The sequence below is a fragment of the Alosa alosa genome, chromosome 5 (genome assembly GCF_017589495.1).
Source record: "Alosa alosa isolate M-15738 ecotype Scorff River chromosome 5, AALO_Geno_1.1, whole genome shotgun sequence".
In the NCBI taxonomy this organism is placed as follows: Eukaryota; Metazoa; Chordata; class Actinopteri; order Clupeiformes; family Clupeidae; genus Alosa; species Alosa alosa.
Window position 1 is genome coordinate 22,471,335 of NC_063193.1, and position 16,014 is coordinate 22,487,348.

Sequence of the window (16,014 nt, forward strand, 5' to 3'; positions counted from 1 at the left end):
TTTTTTTCTATTTTCCCTGGAAACATGGTTGTAAATATTTCTGAATGGTTTGCTAGTGTCAAAATTGGATGTTTTCTATGGTTTGAGAGAGAGAGAGAATTGCAGAGAGAGAGAGAGAGTTGGGGTAAGAGGGGGGATAGAGAAAGAGAGAGAGAATGGGTGAGGTTGTGTGGTTTAGCGTGAGTGGCTAATGTTCAGCTGGTAATTGCAGCAGATCATGCTTAGATAAAGAGAATTGTTTGTTTCTTCGTCAAAGCCACTCAGCAGGCTATCTTGGCCATGAGCACAGTCCCTGATTATTCCAACTGGACAAGGGTGAGGGCAACCAATCTGCACAAACAACAGCTCTCACACCAAAACATTCACACATGTCACAAGATGCCACAACAAAAACAGAGAAAAACTACAATGAAATAAGATGAGGGAAAATCCTTTGCTTCATCTGGATAGTTTTTGTCAAGGGTGAACTTTAACATACTTGCACCATTCATGTTTCATCAGTTGTCTTTCTTCCCAGTGTGGTTTATTTGAGGGATCATTAATGAATGTATGTTACAAAACCATATCAGTTACTAATGTCCTAATTTATACCGTTATTTATTATTTTCATGATGGATTCTTACTGCGTCAAACAACAGTATACAGTTTGACAATGCACTACCTCCCTCTTGTGGTTATTATAGCTTATTACACTACATGAGGTCACTCTTTAAAAAAATTAATTAAAAAAAGGTGTCTTTCTGAGTCATTCTTACTTTGTTGGTCATGCTTCCACATTTTGCATTTGTGTAATGATTACAGCGCCAGACTGGGTGCCAGATGGCTGTGGCCAGGCAGAGAGGGCCTTCAGAGGGCCAGTCTTAGGCATGTCACCCACAGATGGGGCAGGTGAGACAGACAGCACTCAAGCGTGGAGAATTGGGTCAGAAATAAACACTGAGAAAGGGGTCCACATGCTGGGGGATTGGCAGACTGGTTTTATAATGTGCAAGTCACATTCATTATCTCGCAATAAGTGTCACCCACTCTGGCTCTTTATGTAGACTACATTATCTTTTTGTTTCAGCCTCATGGCCTTCTTAAGATTAATTTTGTATTCTTTTATTTTTTTTTATCTGAAGGCCTGAAACATCATTAATAAAATTAAATAGTCTACTACTCTATATAGTCTACATAAGGAGCCAGGAAGTGCTTTTCTATTATTTCCTTCACAGGTGACAGGCATCTTGCAGACAGTTGTTGATGTGAGTTCCTCTTTGTTTATACAGCATCGCAAAAACAAAAACAACAATAAAATGAGTTTACACTTCGGTTTAATTGAAAGGTACTGGTGCATTGTCCCAACACTGACACAGTAAAACAGCTTGAAGTAGTATTAGCCTATTTGGTTTTCCATTTTTTAGTCATATCAAATAAAAAAAGATGTATTTTAAAGCTATTATTTATAAAGCAATTAATTAAAATATTAAACACAAGGAAACAAAACACATAAAAAAATAAGAATGCCACATAGAACAATATTGCATTATAACGATACAGCAAAAAGCACAATTTCTGAAAATGTGACATGTTATTTAAAACATGTGCACCATATCTGCATGAAATAATTTATGATAATTTTAAATCAACCTGAGTATACAAAAGATAAAGGGTGAGCATCAACCTGACTAGGGAACTGGAGATGTCCAGCTCGTTTGTCTCTATTCAGATATTGCAGTACCGTACTTTCTTAACTATTTCCCAACATACTTTCAACTTACAACTACTTTCCCGAATTTCCCAACTATTAGCGAAGGTTTATAGATTGATGTTGCAAAATATCTTCAGTTATGAGGTTAACACATGGAGGCCATTAATATGGTTTCGTTACGGCATGCTTCCCTTCACATTAATAATGTTAACAGCTGAAGGTAATGTTTCTTTAATATGAACCACTCAAAGTACATATACATAGTACATAAAGTACCTTTACAGTCACCGCTTGGAGTGTTACAAAATCATTACTGGCATCACTCTGAACATTTTCAAAATATTTCCTGTAATTGATTTCCTGTTTGATGTAACAAAACAGACACAGCTAAGTTCTCCTTTGGCCACTTCCGAAGACAGATAAAGTGCAGCTCCATTATTATGAAGCTTTGTCTGCAAATGGAACAACCCTCCTGCCAGCCACATACACTTCACAAATGTTGCGATCGTCACCTGTCAGTGTTAAAAAAACACTTAGTTTTAGCATTAACAAAAGGACAAAGAGAGATAATAATAAGTGGTCAAGGAGACCTCAAAAGGAGCACAAAGAGCAGATCATTCATTATACAACAGTTAGGTCCGGTAGAGCTATTTATTAATTTTTGATTGGACTTTTTACTGCTAGCAGAGCCTGTCTACTTATTAGACATTCTCTGCTGCTAGTAATCACTTCGCGAATGATACATTGTAACGGTTAAAACTACACCAACATTCCATTCATTTATAAAAAGTGTCAGCTTCTGATGCAAAGGCCATATCTACGTACCTACGGCCGAATTACAGCCGTGGCAATATCGTTGCACATTCCCACTCGTGTCATATTGCTTAATTAACAGTTTGATTTGATTTGATTTAATTTGAATTTATTTCAAATGTGCCAGATGGAAACATATGTGCCATCAATTGGCAGAAAAATAAATAAATAAAATGATCTATTTTTAAACACATTTGAAAGTGAGTAGGAAGAAGTGAAACACCTATTTACTCCCACCCCCTATCATTAAATCCTACATCTAAAAAGTACCTGTTTCCTTTTGTTAAATTAAATGTGAATTAAAACAATTTATACCTATTTAAATAATATGATCAAAGTTGTCCTCTTGGAAGCACAAAACATATTTCCTAACAAAATACATATATACAGTACATAAAATATATTGTATACCTACATATGTACGTAAGTACATATGTCCAAATACACATGCATTCATATGTACATTATACACGTACACACAGCCACATCACCACCACCATTTATCATGGGAGTGGCATCATTCCACTGTAGCAACACCACCACCCCAGATTATCAGCCGCACAATGTGAGGTGCACAGATATGACTGGAGAGTTAGTATATCTGGGCACTAGCTGACTTGAAGTCGGCAAACCAGTTTCCTGTTCATTGCCATCGCTGTCAACAAGCACCTGAAGAGGAGTACATGTGTGCTCACTGAAAATTCATCTCTTCTTATTTTGTGCAGCCTCTGCATGTAGGCTGGCCTTTTTAGGAAAAAGTGGAAGCTAAAATAGTGAACTATAATAACGACTGAACAGAGTGGCACAGCAGTGTCCTTTAGAGCTGCCCACAGACATTAAGACTCGTGTACATTGTATTTCTTACGTTTTGGTATAACTAAAGCACTCATCTTCAGGTGCTTGTTGACAGCCATGTCAACTAACAGGAAACTGGTTTGCTAACTTTAAGTAAGCTAGTGCACAGAGCCCTTATAGGGCAGGTGGGAGGTTTAATAATAATAAATATACTCACCTAAATTCAGGAACTTCTCCAGAAGGACCTTTTGAAATCACAAAGATTGCAAACATTACTCACAAATACAACAAAAACAAACAAAGCACTGATTTCATGTCAAATGTTGAAAGTTGGTTTGTAAGCACATGTATGTAAATTTCAGTACAGAGACATATAAGGGCCTGTAGTTGCAGAAACACCAAAATATGTAGCCTAGGTTGTGACATGTAACATGTTTAAATTGGTTTGGTCATTTTGTTTTAAAATCAAAGCACTGGTTGTCACCAGTTTAGCACGTATCAGATCAAACTCAAACGATACCTAACCCTACATGTAAGAAGCATCTCTGCACTTAAACTCATTAAGTCATACTTGAGAGCAATGATGGATGACAGGTTGAACAGCTTGGGAGTTCTAAGTGTGGAAGATAAATAAACACGTTTTTTTCACCTCAAACGCAAGTAGGGTAATATGGGGACTCAGGTCCTGTCTATGATGACACTCACAGACACTTGGTCTGGTTTTGGTCAAAAAGTCAACTGAAATTGAACACCTGAGGTATTATCAGGATCTTACCTTAGTAGGCTCTGGACCACAGATGTCCATTGGCCCCTCAGGCACACATACATTCACCAACAGGGCGTCAAAGTCCTTTCCCACCTCAAAGTTACCCGTCTCAGAGTCCAGTGACAGGGCTGGAGACAAAAAGAGAAAAGGTCAGACTGTGAGGTCCTTATCTCTCTTACTCCTTGACTTGAGGACATTTGTGGACGGAAAACATAATCGCACCAAAGTTAACTCACTTAATGGCTAAGCCATCACTCAAATGACTCCGCTGGTGAAATCAATTGGAAAATCTATGGAGTTTTCAAACAGGGTAGCTTGCTACAGTGCTGCTAACGTACAGCTAACAACATTATGTTTAACAGCAACTGCAGATACTCATGTAGAAAAGGTCTGTAAAATAGCCCTGCTTGCAGTTTAGGCCATCATTTCATTTCAGTATTATGCAAGCTCTTTTCCACAGATCAATCGTCTGTTATCGATCTGCAAGTAGTATTATACCCTGAACAAGGAATGCATGCCACTACATGTGGGCATTTTTAAGCTGTCCATTTAGGACACTTTAATTGAAGGAGTGCCTTGGAGTGGAGACTTTTCTTCTGTCCTTTTTTCTTTTGACTGTTTTCCCTTGACACCAAAGAGCACAAAACTAAAACAAACAGTTCAGACTAAAATGTTTTAGGGTTGAGCACGCTGACAACTTATCATCTCAAACAGATTTGCAAGCATTGCCCATGAAAGCTGCGACTGCAATGCCCTTAACAGAGCTTTTCCATATGGGCAAGATCGCTACAAATATCTTCAGTCAACTGATTTTTAGACAGTCCGGACAGAGTGTTTTTGAGGTCATGAGTGCAATACAAAAGGATCAATGCACACTTACAGGAGCACCTGAAGGTTTCTCTTCTCAGTTGCAGAATAAACAGACATAACACCATGGCGTATGCTTATACTATAGTCATTAACCACACCCTCTAACAAGAAACACTAATCTTGCTGTACCAGTTTACTGAGACCAATGAGACTAACCACTGAGAATTCATATGTAGATCACACCACTGTGCTTTCTGTTTTATTTCCACAAATCATCATGATGAATAAAGAGAAAAACAGTGTCCGAATACTGTAGCTGCCTTACCTTGGCTTCCTCCTAGCGTGGCCAGTCTGAAGACCTCCTCGAAGGTCAAGGTCTGGTGGCTGGGATTTTGGATGGTGAGAGCTTTGGATGTCATCAGAGTTCTCCGAATAGCATTAAGAATAGAGGGTGAGTAGCCCCCACCCACATCTGTACAGATTTAAATATGTATGTTCTGCTTATTGGAATTATAATCACTGGGCTATAAAAACGGTGATGATGTTGCTGAAATAGCCCCTTACAATTTGAATGTTTGGCAGTGTGCTTGGTTTTGACTATGGGACTTCCCCTGAACAGGCAGGGATACGAGTATCTTTAATTTCCATAAATGTTGAACAATGGTTAATCAAGTAAGTCTTCAACCAAGATTGCACATGGTAGAAGAAAGGTAATACATTAGTTTATACACAACTTGAGTAGTATTACAACAGGTGAACATAATCGTTACGATCCTATTTCATTTAGATGCATTCATATTAAGTATTAAAACACAAATCCATTGCCAAAATAGAGAACTTGAAATTTTACAGAACTTTTTACAAAAATTTTTACAAAAATCTTTACAAAACTCTACCTGTGCCCAGTCCGACTTTTACTTTATGGTTAAGAGCATTGCGAACATCCAGCATACCACTGCAGAGCCTATGAGACAGAAAGACAAAGAAAGAAAACAAAAGCTTAACTCAAGACACGTTCAATGTTATTATGATTAAGACAAAGCGATGGAACACCATGGCAAAAGAGAGAGAAGCGATTGAGAAAGAGGACACTCAAGAGATGTTGCTGTTGGGACACGTTCAATGTTACTATGATTAAGACAAAGCGATGCACCACCATGGCAAAAGAGAGAGAAGCGATTGAAAAAGACGACACTCACGAGATGTTGCTGTTGGGACAGTGGGAGATGGAGGCTCCAGTGCCATGGAACACCTGAAGCTCTGCATCGGACAGGTAGCAGCCGTGAGCCATCACAGTCTTTAAAACAAACAAACAAACAAACAAACAATCAGTGGTGAACTGTACAGGCAAGGCAAATTACTGGGTTTGGGCATCACTAACAAATACCGATGCACTGGCCGTTCCCTCACAATAACAGAAAATTAACAGACACTCAACTACAGTAACAGACAGTCAATTATCTACCCTTTGTAAAGGAACATTATGGAGTTTTGGTCTGAACATAGTAAGCTGTCTAAAAGCACACAATACTAAACAGTGCATAGCCTGGACGGTTAGTGGGAATAACAGGTGTGTGATACAGTGTCCTTCACATGGCAAAACGTGTTACTTTACTGAATGAATGATGAAATCATTTAATTTCATTAAATGTCACCATTCTGAGGAAAGATCTACATGTTCCACTTTATTGATTACTTAAGTCACTAACTGAGCTCTCACAACCTTGCAGTCATGACATTTTGAATCTTCAGCTATCCTTAACCTTGCAGTCATGACATTTTGAATCTTCAGCTATCCTTATTCTTCTTTAACAACAGCAACAACTAGAAAAGCAATTCCAAGGAATTACACAAGGGGATGCAATTTGCTGGCTAGGGTGGGGGTGTTGGGGGGCTATTGAGCTTGCTTCTAGCTGGTTGGTAGGGTAATTGTGATACCTGCAAAGGTAACCAAATATGAATCTTGTGTGACAAGGCGTTCTTAGTGCGACATATCACACTCAAGGTGTTTTTAAACTTGACATTTGACCTTCAACCTCCAACATCAACTCACTTAATCTTTGAGTCCATACAAACACTCGTACCAAGTTTGAAGCATGTACGTCAAGCTATTCTGGAGCTACAATGCTGAATGCATGAGATATGGCTGGGACTTTTGACACACAGGAAACACTTCAACAGGATGTGTAATTCAGGGAGAGCCAGATTGTATGCTTAGAAGCTGAGACAGACATCCCTCACAGGTGACACCTGTGCCAGTGTTCTGATAAGCCTGGGAACTGCTCTGAAAACTACTTAACGAGCGCAGCTGGCTCTATTATGACATCAAAGGCCTCCATTCAAGTCTATGGGAGAAAAATACACTTTTAATTACAAATATCTCAAAAAGTATAAACTTCTCAAAAATTAAAAACAGATAGGACGGAAAAGCCTTGGAAGATCTACGGAACGGTGTTTCAACCAAGTTTGTACGTTAAGCAGTTCGGGCTGAATAGCGCACACAAAAAGTAAAAAGAAGAAGAAGAAGCCACCAGATTTCAATAGAGGGGATGCATCCCCTTTAACAACAACAACAACAACAACAACAACAACAACAACAACAACACAACAACAACAACAAAGCAACAATCACATCAGCTTTTTCACATCGGCTGAGTATCAGCTGTAATAAGTCATTGACTAGTGTGAAAAGTGTTAAAAAACTCAGCTATGATTTCACTTCTCACAAAATGGTCAACGCTGATATCTCCAAGTCCAAAGAGGTGTATAAATGATCAACCTGTACTAAAGTAAACATATGATCTGGAAAGGGGCTAGAGTAAACCTGCAGTCGGGCTAGCTCACATGCCTCACAACCTAGAACAACAAACCAAGCATAAGGTAGTTACACTGACATCACCAGCAGACTTCAAACCTTGGACTTAATGCACTATGGTCTTGTGAAACCAACAGAAATCTTTTAACAGCAAAAATTCAGTTTCACTAGGTCTGAGTTGTGCTCTATTTTGGATCTAGGATAAAATGACCATGCTTTGCCCACTACATTGAGCCTTTATAGTTTATACCCACATTGTATCGGCTTCAATAGAATATGATCCACTAAAGCCACCTACACACATACCCTGTAATCATTAAGGTCAGTTTACAGAGTAATGAATGAGACGTAGGTTTCAGGTGACACTGAGGCCCTGATCTTATGTCCACAGAAATATCTGTGTAAACAGTGTGTAAACAGAACAATGTAAAACAGAAACTCTGTGCCTTGCTGCATATTCCGTGGAATGTAATGGTATCTTCTGTTATAATAATATAATACATGCTAATAAGATATCAACAAACAGCAACATAATGCAGAGCAGTAGTTCTACTCCACTTTGAAAAAATACTCTTGTGCACATAGCAGGTTGGGAAGTGGCTAACATCAACTAATCAACTAATCAAGTAATACATTACAAAGGCTAACAAAAAAGGAAGATTGCTTTTGACATGAAGTATAATGAAGAAAGCTGGTGCTCTGAAAACTGATTCTGTTCTATCTAAAAGTTTCTCTTATTGACACATTTAACTGCAATTTGGATACGGCTACTTTTAAATGCCGGAAATTTTTCACCACAAAACAAATGTGCTGTTTCCATACATATGCCGGAATACTTAATCAATTGCTATTAACAGTCCTCCCGCACTTTTCCCTTGACCTTTCCATAAATGCATATGCATGCTTTCATCCATGTGCATGCGGTCTGTTTGTACATAGAATGCCATGTTTTAAGGTGCAAATAATGTCAGAAAAATGTCTTTGTACATGAGGGCCTAAAAGTCTTAAAGCTGGGACTGAGCGCTGACACACTGTGACAGTTAGGCCGTCTAATTGCGAGACGTGGCGTAATAAACGATTTCGAACGAGAACGAAAGAGTGGACCACACCTCCACTCCCCAAGCCTACCTTATCAGTGAGAAGGTTGTGTTTTAGGTAAACATCAGTGTAGGACTTCAAATCTGGGAACAGCTTCTTCACCATCTCACACTCCTCCTTGTTCTCACTGATGTGGCTCTGTGAAGAGCAGCTTATTTCAGTAAATGTGCATATATCTTCCTGGTCCATGTTACAATTAATACAATATATTAATATGATATTACATTTGTAATAGCAACAGTCAAGACATTTGACTGTGACTAGTTGCTGTCTTTTTCTTTCATTGATGATACAGGCTTAGATGCACTTCATTCTCTTGGGCTTGGAATGGTATATGTGAGAGTCTGGGACAATCTGCCCCTCACCTGGATGTGAAGGTTGCTGTTCTTAGCGATGTCCCCCAATTCACGAAGAAGACCAGAAGTGCAGGATATGGCAAAGCGAGGGGTCACAATAGGTCTAACATGGGGATACTGTAAAAAAAAAAAACAATTATGTGTCCGTGCCAAACAAAATGTACCTCATTCTTCCATACATTGATTCTCAAGCACTGAGAGAAAGTGGAATAGAGCATTATGTCCAATATTCCAATATTATGTGGTTTAATGTTCTGCATTATGTCCAATATTCCAATATGTGGTTTAATGTTCTGCATTTCTCATTAGTAGGTCACTTTGACAATAAAAATATGCTCCTACTTCATGACCCTGTGATAGCTGTCCCGACCATGGATAATGTTTTAAAATGTTGCCAAATTTAAGCCTATGTTAGGCTATTTAAGGCAGCCTACACATCTATTCATTTTAATGCAGATGATTATAATCTTGGACTTTACCTTCTTTTCCATGAGCTTCTGGATGAAACTGAAAAAAAAAAAGATTATCATATAGCATACAGTTCACTTTAGTAATTATTACCTTCACCAAGGAATATTTTCCAACAGATTTTGTAGATTATTGAGGAGACGTTACAGCATTTATGGTGTTCTTGCCAGTATTAAGCACCTCCTGATCCATGCATACATGAGGACTACAAAAAGTCAATTGATGTCAAAATAAAAGTAAAGATACGTTCAGCACACACTAATACCGGCACAGTGAGCTGCCTGCTTCAACAGCGGCGCTCAGGGAGCAGTGAGGGGTTCGGTGCCTTGCTCAAGGGCACTTCAGCCATGGCCCACTGGTCGGGGCTCGAACCGGCAACCCTCCGGTTACAAGTCCAGAGTGCTAACCAGTAGGCCACGGCTGCCCCACATGTGGGATCTGTGCCAAAATGTAATGGGTTTGTCTTTGGCCCATGTCACATGTTTCTAGCAATTAAAAAAAAAAGAAAGTAAAATCTAGTCATGAACATTTGACCAATAGTTGTTCCGTAATCCTACTAACAAACAAAACAAATAACCAACCAATAAACAGACAGGGGTGAAAACATAACTGTGTTTACTGTTAATTAACTATGACTGTGACTTGGATCGTAATAAAACGATTATATTTTCATGACTACATCAGAATATGAATATGTAATTGCATTGAATACATATTTCTTATTACATTTTGAACATCATGTAGGGCTAAGACACCACTTAGAGTCATTTAGGCGTCCTGCGTGTTGAATCAGTACCACGATTTAATGGTATCGTCCTTGACCTATATACTGCTAAAAAAAACAACCAAGCACCAAAGAGACAGGGTTGAAGTGTGCTTTTCTGGTTTAGCCTGTCACTCTGAGTCTGCAAGTGAGTCTGAAGACAGGAAAAACATAATGTGCTATCAGAGCCAGAGGTCCAATTACTATAGCAACGTTTAAGAAGATAGACAGATTCTTTAGACTGCTTTAACTGCATTTGATCACTGATTGACTTTAACTGTAAAGTTCACAACGACAAATGCCTTTGAGTAACATTTTAAAATAAACTTGGGCAGTTCTCTCTGAATTAATTACCGTTTGGTCTCCCCACTGGACTCTTCTGTTTTCTCCTTGTAGTCATTAACAGCATCGTTACGGTCCATACACACCTTGCCAACCAGTGCTCTCTGCCCAAGTTTATCTTAGAACACACACACACACACACAGAGAGAGAGAAAGAGAGAGAGAGAAAGAGAGACTCAGTAATGTTACTGAAGCTGCCAATTCTTATTCAAGTCATCAGTCAATTTTTAGCCTGTTGTGAAAATGGTATATTACCACACACACAGCCCAGCCCATGCCCTCATTCTGTCACGGAACCTGAGAACTTTAAGGCCTGATGAATGCATGTCATCAGTGTACAGACTTGGTGACCGGATGGACTGGAATAGGACTGGTGTGAGAGTTGAGAACATTTTTACCAGATCACTAATTAAAGCTCTACAGTTGGTTCTGACCAACACATTTGATTTAAGCACAAGTGTGTGTGTGTGTGTGTGTGTGTGTGTGTGTAAGAACACATTGTAACTGCACAAGTGTTTGGGTGATTGAGTGTGGGTGCGGCTGTATGCTTTAACACATCATGTCCATGCATTGCATGGACTCCCTTCTATAACTCACTTGCAATTTCACCAAGCAGTAGAGATGCATCGGTGTGTATGGTGGCAAAGTAGCAGGCTGTTGTGGTACCATTTCTGAGAGTTCTTCTCTAGAAACCAAATACACAAAACAAATGTAAATAGCAATAACCGAAAGAAAGAAATGTATGCAAGCAACCCAAAAAGGCTAGAACAAAGAGCAACTATAACCTTTAAGGCCAGTTCATTTGGAAGTAGATTGATGAGGGTGGAAGTTCACATTGCATCATCCATACTGACACTGTTCCAAGAATGAAGGACTACTGATACTATTGACTACTAGATTCTGAACAAATGCCATTGGAAAGTCAATGTTCAGGCTTGACATTTAAAAAAAAAAGAACATGCTGCATCTATAAACTACACAGTCAATCTAAAAGAAGCCAACACAGTTTCTGCCGTCACCCCCTATATAACCTACCACAACTTTGTTGTAGACCTTGTCTGCAAACTTCAGGTCTTTATACTGGGACTCCACAGGGAATGTGTATGTATTGAGCCACTGCAGAAGAGGCAGGTCCAGAGCAGTGCCTGAGTAGCTGTACTGTGATGCATGGATGTGTGAATCCACCAGTCCTGGCATGATGAACTCACTATCCAAAGAAATGGTCACAATAAATCATCAGGCAGTGATATTACAAGAAATGACTTATTAGATCATATAGGGAAACTCTGAGTGACGCTGCTAATTGGTCGTGACGTTAACCAATCAGTCTCTCGTTTCTATTGCCTGGGTATTTTATATATCCGCGGTTCTATGTCACCGGTCCGAGGCTCACGGCAGCGCTAAATTGAGCCTTCCTCCTCCCCAGCTCCACCTGTGTCCCCCGCTCCACCTGATCTGCGGATAGGGGGGTCTTTTTTATTCCGATCTGTGCTTGCTATAGCTATGTTCTCACGCAGTAGCATTCTTCAGCGAAATTTTTATTACTCATGCAGCTTAGTTTATGCAGCACTGCAGCAGAAGCGTCTTGAGCAGATCTAGGCCTCCGTGATTAAGCATAGGCTACTGTGTACTCAATACATGCATCCTCTTATCCATCTGTGAGTTTCTCGTATGAAATAAATAAGATATCAAACATGACATCTTCTACCAGAAAACACGTTAGAAGAACAATTGGACTCACTGCGGATCCAGCTGTCTAACATCTTTGTCTAGAAATCCCCATTTGTCTGAAAGGCTTTTCACATCTCCACCCTTTTCAATGAAGACAATCTGATAGAAAGGGAAAACAATGCGTAGTAGTTAAGACTTCAAGTTCAACTGAAAAAGTGCTACATATAGTGAAAAACGGACTTATTTGTATTATTAAGTGTAAACAGATTTAAGTCACATGCATTGTTTCAGTTTTAGTCTAATGGTTAACAGACGGGTTTCCTTTAAGTGTGCCAGAATGATATATTATCTCACAAAATTATATTTAATTTGTGACATCCAAATCGTGATGTTGTTAAAGCTCTGAGAATATTCGATGAGTGAATAAAAACATGTGCCATTGTTTCAAACATATTTTCTCGAAATTACAAACCTTTCCCTTCTTGTCCACTCCTAAAACAGTATTATCCAGTACTTCAAGAGGATCTTCGAGGGTTGAGTGCACAAATGTTCCTCTGAAGACTTGCGCAACGCACACGGTGGTTTCCTTAGATGGCTCCATAACTGTAAAGTGATACACTTTTCTATGCGCAGTGAGTTGCCGACTTTATACCTGAAGGTCTTAAGACTCTTCCGGTGGGCGGTGTGGATTACGCAATTATTACCGCGCATAAACACAGACTGCACCTGCTGATTCTAACGGGATTTGAGAAGTGGTAATGTGTCCCAGGAGAGAATTGGCGAGCTTCACATCATGGTTCGTCATGGAGAAGCTCGTTGACTACAGCAGGCGCTACCAGAGAGATATTACGCCGTCCTCGAAAACTTGGCTAGCCTGCTTACTGCTGAGAGAAAAAGCCAGAGAAAATATAAGCCTTCACCAAATTCAGAGTTGTGCTTCTGGAGATGATTGTGATCTTCACGCGATGTTTTTTTTTCTGTGATAGGCTATATGCCAGTTCAGTGCTACAGCCTACTTTTCAGAGTTGTTTGGTTTGAGTAGAATAATAGGCTCCAAGTTCAACGAGTTAAGTGTTTTCAAAAGTATTCCTGTATTCTTGTTTTGCACCGTAAAGAAAATGAGTTGGAGCCCTGGAGGCGTCATTGCAGGAATATTTTTTTTTTTTTTTTGTATATCGTGAGACTCTGCGCTGTACTGAGGCGTAGCCCAAACCCCCCCTCCTCACGCACACACACATTCACACCCCACCCTAGTCATGAGAAAGATGCAATAGTGAGTCCATTGTGTAGCCTACACATAGCAAACGCTAGTACATCTACAGATTGATGATAAACATTTGGTTTTAGTGTCATTTGGGACAAGCAACATCCACTTGCAGAAAATAATACACTTATACAATCAATTTTATTTATAAAGTGACAAATAACTGAATTACTTGATTTTATCATGTACATCGGTTGCACATGAATTACATGTCTGTTTACAAAATTGATTCATGCTGTGATAACCCAATTTGATCAAGTAATTTCAGTGAAATTGATTAAGTTAAGTTTATGAAGTATTTATAATGTCATTGTGTTATACAGGTGGCATGGAAAGTAGGCATTCAGATGTAGCCTACTTTGCAACATCAATGTAAAAGGTAGACAAAATAATACACTTATACAATCAATTTTATTTATAAAGTGACAAATAACTGAATTACTTGATTTTATCATGTACATCGGTTGCACATGAATTATCTGTTTACAAAATACAGGTGGCATGGAAAGTAGGCATTCAGATGTAGCCTACTTTGCAACATCAATGTAAAAGGTAGATAGAGTTTGAATTAGTGTTGACGATGTGTCGGTTAATTAACCCGGTTCGTGTCACTGAGCCGGGAGAATCGAGTGCCAAACGTCAATAAACCGACTCAGTGTTCCTAACGTCAATCGTTTTCAGCGAAACACTGGCTTGATTGGCTGTGCTCAAGTGTTCTCGTCTTCTGCTATTCTTTCGTCCTATCGCGCATTAGAGCCTCTACTGGAGTGGTAGTATAATCAGTCAAACTATGATGAGCCTGTACAGCTCTGGGCCTCGTAACCGTAGCTGCCAAATGAGTCAAACAGTTTGCTAGGTTCTCCGGGCTTCGTAACCGTGGCTGCCTCCTCCTAAGTACACAAGTCAAACAGTTAGCGGCTCTGGCTAGGCCTACACATGTTGGCAATTTTAGCATGATGATTAAGCCTGCCTATTAAAGCTTTTTTAACCTTTTTTTGAATAAACAATCATGTTATCTTGGTAGTTATGTGAAGTGAAATGTTTGTTAGGTAGGCTGTCGTCAATAGGAGACCGTGGAACCAGGCTACTGCACGAGACCGTAATCGTGCATGTCTCTATGTAATCAAACAGGTGTCTAGGTTCTCGGTAAGTTGAGTTATCAACTGATCCCAAAAGCCTTTATGTTTCGTGCATCTTAGAATTGTTCATGGAAATTCATAGGCTACATTACAAAGGGGTAAGTATTATGCTATATCACATAGGCTACTAGTGTTATCTTGGTCTTAAATGCGCTTTACAAATAAAACTGACTTGACTTGACTTGGTAGTTAGGCCTAAGTTAAATGTTAGAAGTGAATATTGGTAGGTTGGCTCACGAGGAGACCGCGCACAGCTGGCTACTGAACAAGACCGATGTAGCCGTGGCCACTGCAGTGCGTGAGTCTAGTGTCGGTCAATATGAGTGTAGGCCTATGTCAGCTAATTTCAGAGACATGGAGAGCAGGACATTTGTAGCTCTTGGATGTCTGGATGTATGTCTTGGAGCGACTATGGCGGGGGAAGTAACACGCGATATATATAACCCCGATGCGCTTGAACCGGTGACCGAACCTATTAACTCGGTAGGCCAACCAACGACCGTCCGGTTGAACCGACTTGCGTTAAAGGGTCGGTTGGGTCGGTTTAAATGTGTTGTGACAGTATTAAGAAACATTCTTTGATGTTGAAACCAGCTGTGATGAAACCACCACAGTTTGTGCATGCTCGATACCTAACACATTCAGTGGGAACAAAGCATGGTTCATCTCAAAGTATAACATAAGATACAATTCGGCTCCAAATTCTACTGGTCTCTAAGCATAACTCTCTTTAAGAAACTCATGTGAAAACGTTTGGCAACACTGTTAGCTGCATGAATATCAGTGTTTTTGCAAAGGCTCGAACACAATGAAATGGTGACACCATCCCATGTGTTCATTTGCCTTACTTGTTCAGTACTTAGGTGCTTCACATTGATCTGACATGACTCTGTTGGATGAATTCATTGCTGTAGCAAAATATGTCAGTTTAACGTAATAACATTGTGTTCGAACAAAAAGCACAAGTTATTTCCCCCCCAGTAGATATGCCTACCTTACTTGATTCAATTAGAAAGAGTGGATTACTCAATCGGAATGACTATTTGAACACAATAAGGATGTGTTTAATTCAAAACTAGACTGTTTCATGTAATTGTAATGTAATATGGCTTGATAAATTGGGAAGCTCTAAAAAACTCTTTAACAGTAAGAAACAAAGCTGAGCTGTATGGAGTGGAGGGGGATTTCACAGCCCTCGTCTTGTAAAATGCGCCACTACATGCT

At 39.5% G+C, this 16,014-nt stretch overlaps 1 protein-coding gene across 1 annotated transcript; it reads right to left on the reverse strand.

The window, feature by feature from the left end:
* Positions 1 to 1,296: 1,296 nt before the first annotated feature.
* Positions 1,297 to 13,107, reverse strand: gda (guanine deaminase). The gene is made up of 14 exons (XM_048243979.1): positions 12,860 to 13,107; positions 12,458 to 12,546; positions 11,752 to 11,923; positions 11,314 to 11,401; positions 10,729 to 10,834; positions 9,623 to 9,650; positions 9,153 to 9,260; positions 8,818 to 8,925; positions 6,074 to 6,171; positions 5,771 to 5,838; positions 5,200 to 5,346; positions 4,074 to 4,192; positions 3,516 to 3,543; positions 1,297 to 2,202 (listed from the first exon to the last, which is right to left on the reverse strand). The coding sequence occupies exons 1-14, from the start codon at positions 12,986 to 12,988 to the stop codon at positions 2,129 to 2,131; spliced, it is 1,362 nt and encodes a 453-aa protein (XP_048099936.1). The 5' UTR covers positions 12,989 to 13,107; the 3' UTR covers positions 1,297 to 2,128.
* Positions 13,108 to 16,014: the final 2,907 nt, after the last annotated feature.